At 54.5% G+C, this 4,979-nt stretch overlaps 1 protein-coding gene across 4 annotated transcripts in view; it reads left to right on the forward strand.

The window, feature by feature from the left end:
- Positions 1-210: 210 nt before the first annotated feature.
- DYRK2 (dual specificity tyrosine phosphorylation regulated kinase 2) overlaps positions 211-4,979 on the forward strand; it is a 27,537-nt gene continuing 22,768 nt past the window's right edge. The window contains exons 1-2 of one of the 4 annotated variants that reach the window (XM_028747740.2): positions 213-913; positions 1,877-2,022. In XM_028747740.2, coding sequence (XP_028603573.2) covers positions 841-913; positions 1,877-2,022 — 219 coding nt within the window. In that variant the 5' untranslated portion in view covers positions 213-840. Of the gene's footprint in view, positions 914-1,876; positions 2,023-3,398; positions 3,601-4,979 lie in introns of those variants that run through there. The other 3 variants (XM_028747743.2, XM_028747742.2, XM_077934697.1) reach the window with 3 other exon arrangements.

The following is a 4,979-nucleotide window of genomic DNA, read 5'->3' on the forward strand; positions in this document are numbered from 1 at the left end:
CGCTTCTTCCCCACTCGCTCGTATCTCCCCACCACACTTCCTAGGGAGGGAGAGAGGAAGCTCAGCTCCGCCGCCGAGCCGAGGACAGCTGCAGCCCCGCCGGGAGAGGCGAGGCGAGAGGGTAGGGAGGACATCGGGCTGCTGCTGCTAACCCCCCCTCCCTCCCTCCCTCCCCGGCGGGGTGGAGACTGCTGCTCCTCCCGCCTCAGTTTTCTTTCGCCCGCCCCACGACGACGACGCGCGGCCTGTTGGGTTTTTCTTTGAAAGTGAAAGCGCCCCGGGCGCGCAGAGGCGGCGGGAAAGGCTTGCGCGGCTGCGTTAGACGGGAGGGAGGAGAAGAAGGGGGAGCGGGGGGCGGAGATTGCAGCCCCCCCCCCCTCGCACTCAGGGCGGGCTTGGTTTGTTCCTGTCGCTGAGAGGAGCGAGGAGGCGGAGGAGGGGGGATTCTCGCCGCCGCCGTTCCCTGACGCGAAGGGACTCGGGGATCCTGGAAACTGGCGGGGTGATGTGTTTGGGGCGGGGGGCGGCGGCGGCGCTTTTGCTGCTGCCGCCGCCTCTGTTGCCGCTGGAGAAAGGAGGCGACGACGACGAAGAGGAAGAGGAGGAAGACAAGGGGGCTCGGGCCAGGGGGGGCCGTTGCCCGGCGGGCCCGGGCTTGGGGGGGAGACGGATGCCGCGGAGCAGCGCGCGGCTGCGGGGTGTAGTGGTTGCTGCCGCCGCCGCCGCCGGCGAGGAGAAGGGTCGGAGAGGCCGAGGCGGAGCGGAGGAGGCAAAGATCAGGAGGAGCCGCCGCCGCGGCAGCAGCAGCCCTGAAATGTCTTCCCCTCTCCTCCAGCGGCCATGTTAACCACCAGGAAACCTTCTGCCGGGGCTGCGGGAGCCGGCGGAGCCGCGGCTGCTTCGTGCCCAGCCGGTAAGGAGGACGAGGCGTGGGCACAGGGGCGAACCGCTTTCACTTACCGCTGCCCCTTTGCCCCCCCCCAGCCCAGGCCGAGCGCTGCAGACCGAGCCCTCGCGGGTGTGTGTGTGCGGGTGCGCGCTTCATCCTTTCTCTTCAGCTGCTCCTCCAAAAGTGGTCGTGTGCGGGGAAGACACGTCTCTGCACGTTGCTCCTGATCTCTGTCTCCCCTCCGCCCCATCAAAGTCTTCCTGCGCTCGGCCTGGGAAGCGTCTCGCAAGTCAGCGAGCTTTTCTCTCCCGAACCGGGAAGTTTGGGTCAGTTCGCAAGTGGGGAAGGGCAACTCGAGCACGGCGGGGGTGTGTGTTTATGTGTTTATGTTTTTCCCAGAGAAAGGGCTGCCTTGAAAGCGGGAGGGGAGAGTTCCTGTCCTCCCGATAATTGGGGTGGGGAGACCGAGGTGATGTTGCTGTTTCTGGGGAGAGGGTTGGTCTTAGTTCCCTCGAGGCAGAGGCGAGAGGTTGGGAACCGGATTGGAGGCGCTAATTCCTGCCCTCCTCTTCACAGCCAGACAGACGGTGCGGGGAGGGAGGGGGGATCGCGCCGAGCAAATCCAGTTTGGCTCCCCACTTAGGCTCCTAATGGTTGTGGGTTAATCGCGGATGAAAGGTTTAACTGGGTTAACGAGCGATGGCCACCGCTCTCATTAGCCCTCTGCGCTCACGGACTCCTCTCGGCGCGTGTGCTCTGGCGGTGGCGGTGCCACGTTTGTGGATTAGCCCCTCATGATCCCGCAAACAGTATTGCGATGGCAGCAGGCGGGGGGAGCAGGGGAGGAGGGGCGCTGGTGGGGAGGGGGCTCCTTCGGCTCCCTTTCCCATCTCCTGAGCCACTTTCCCCTGCCTTTGAACCGAAGCCTGCTCGACCTCGCTCGGCTCTCCGCGGCGCTCAGCAGCTCTCTTCTCCCTTCCTCCGCAGGCAGCCGGGGAGGAGGCGACAGCGCCCGCCAGTTCCAGCCTTCCCCGGGGATCGGGGCCGGAGGGGCCTCCCGGGCGGGCGCGGGGACCGGGCCGCCATCCCCCATCGCTTTGCCGCCGCTCAAGCCCAGCAGCGCCGCCCACACGGTGAGACGGAGACACGGGGGGGTGGGGGTGGGGGGCTGGATTTATTATTTGCAATGGGAAGTGAAGCCTGTCAGCCCTTAAACCCTCCAGCTTAGTCCTCTCCATTCTCAAAATACTGTGCCAGCCTCTCCTAAGCCTCCCCCCTCCACCAGACACCCCCCCCCCCCTCATTGCTCCTCCTCTCCCGGGTATTAATAGCAATAAATGTGCTAGGTACAGTCAGGCTGCCAGCCAGCCTGTCTGAGTGGGATCTGTGAATGAGCCGAGGAAGGACACCGGCTGAGCATGGAGGAGCCCTATTAATTATCCACAGCATGTCTCAACACGTCTTGGTCCTGTTACCGGTCTGGTTTCAACAGGTAATTCTGTGGAGATGGGAAAGAGGAGAGAGAAGGCAACTTTCTCAGCTGCTTAGGGATCTTGCCCTCATTGAATCTTCCCTGTGGCACCGTGGGCCACTTAGATAATGTTAGGCTCTGGATTTAATGGTCTCACGCCCCTCCCTCCCACCGCCACTCTCCAGGTGGCAATGTGTGTTTTTTCACTTGCTCCAAATTTGTGGCAAGCCAGTCTTTGCTTCATGTAAGTGGGTGGGTGGGGGTGCTGTTTGTTCCTCTGCTGGGTGGAGGAGTCTGGAGAGCACCACTGTGTGATGAGGTGGAGGTGGAAGAGCGGTCAGGTCAGGTCACCTGTGGCGTGAGTCATGTCAGTGTGCTTCTATCACATCTGCTGTGGCCACTTTTCCCAGTGCAAGCAACAAATCTCCCCCCCCCAGGGGGGGTAGTTTGCTGGAACTGTCCCTGAAGCTGCCCTATGAGACGTGGGTCTCTATGAGTGAGTGGGTGACTTTTGCCTACTTAACCTGCAAACCTGGGGCATGAACTGCATCCGAGTCTGTGCTCCACAGATTTCAAACAACAGGAGAGTAAGAGAAACTACTCTGCCAGTCACCATTGTGTGGAGGGCAGTCCTTGTGTTTTTACTGAGAGGAGTCACTGCGGGTTTGGGTGCTGCAATGCTTTCTAGGGCTTCCTTTCTCTTCATAAGGCAGACCCCCCTTCACGCTTCAGCCTATTCCATGGTCGAATGAGTGTCTGGAGAAAAGAGGCAGAAACAGCTTTGGAAAGTAGGCTAACCACTTCATCACTGAAGAGTGGCCTTCTTTCTCAGACTGGAAAATTAAGTTTCTCCTCCTAGTTGTCAGAACTTTTCGGATAGATTGCCCATTCCTAGTGGAACAGCAGGGCCACTAAGTGGGTGAGAGAATGGCATTGTGATTGTAAACACAGTTAAGTTAGGCAAATGGGTGTTATCTGGTGGAATTACTTACAGGGCTATGGTTTCTCACCTTATCTTCCAGTTGTAGCTAATCTGCTGGGATGCAATCTCCCAAGCTTGATGATTATGAAGGGCGGAGAAAGATTGTCCGTCAGGCCAGAAATAACCTGTATAACGGTGGTGTAGCAGCAGCACTGAACCTGAAAAAGAAAAGTAACGCTCATTTCCATGAAAGCTCTGGTCCTCTATATTCCTTTGATGTAGCAATTGCATTTTGGGAATTTTAAAAACCTTTTAAAGGTATGACTGGTGCGATTTCTTAGATGTAAGATAAATTGTGGGTGGGTGGTGCTTAATTTCTGCAAACAAACGAAAACATTGCAGGGCTTACATTGGGCTGCAAGTCTTTGACCTGGAAATCCCTTTCCTCCCAGATATGTGTAGTGCTAGTGGCTGTGGCCAGAGGAGAAAAGGAAGCATATGTTCAGAGACAGTATTCTTGTAATAGACGTACCTCATTTTTAGAGTGATTCCTAATACAGTACTGAAAATCAATTCCAGAGCCAAACCTGGTCCAGTTAAGACCTGATGCAAGGGAGGACATATCCACATTTGGACATCAGCATTGCACTTCCAGTGTTCCAGTGTCATTAAGATGATCATTCAGTGGCCTTAAATATACATGTATTACATCAAGAAGGATGCATACATGTTATATGGTAGTGGATGCATGCAAGTAGTGTGACTTGCGTGTAGTATGGTGGTTGCAGATAGTGGGGAATATTGTATATTTCACATGGTAAGTGTTGCCATGCAAAAATACATGTTGATTATGCTCAAATCCTGAGCAAGGGCTACCTTTTACTTAGAAGTGCCTGTAGACCAAAACATTTCAGGTCCATTTAACTTTCCTGAAGGTGAAAAGGAGTGAAATGGCTGGATGCAGTGTTAGGTCAGGGGAAAGCATGTGGAAATTTGCATTTTCCTTTGCTTTTTCTCCCGTGGATTTGCAGTGACTAAAAGGTTCAACCATAAGGGGCTCTTCTAGCGGTTGAAGATCTTTCCGGTGGGTCTGGATTCTCCTTGATGACAACAATCTGATCCCACCTACATATGTTTTCTCCAGCCTTGCAAAGTTGGAAAGGTTGATACCACATAGGGAGAGGCACAACTTCCCCCTTGAATAAAGCTAACCCATGAATTCAATAATCCCCTTCTTAAAAGAAAATACAATCCTCAAAAGAGAACCTGCTGTCACTCTTCTTACTCAATAGGTTATTAATGGTCTGCATTCAAATTCTCCTACAGTTTTGTCCCTTTAGCAGACTTGATCCTAGCTTGATTTTACTCGTAGAATAATATGAGAGTCTGAAGCCAGAGATGGGAGATTTCTCAAATGCCTAAGTGATCTCATATGGGGAAGTGCTGTTTGCCTTAAAAGAAGCTTTGGCTTGTGCTCTGTATTTATGGCAACCTGTGTTGCTAAGCAGATGGACGACTGTGTGTTATGAGTGGAGCTTTCTCAGACGATATGGCTTTGTTCCCTCCCCCAACGCTTCTATTGCACTGAAAGTCTCTGATCGCAGAGTTTTTTATCCTGTATGAGGGGCCGTCACTCACTTTCCTTTAAGATTATTTGCTCCTAGTGTTCTCTTTCAGTCCAGCTGTTTTCTTTCCTA

Source organism: Podarcis muralis, chromosome 10, assembly GCF_964188315.1.
Source record: "Podarcis muralis chromosome 10, rPodMur119.hap1.1, whole genome shotgun sequence".
In the NCBI taxonomy this organism is placed as follows: Eukaryota; Metazoa; Chordata; class Lepidosauria; order Squamata; family Lacertidae; genus Podarcis; species Podarcis muralis.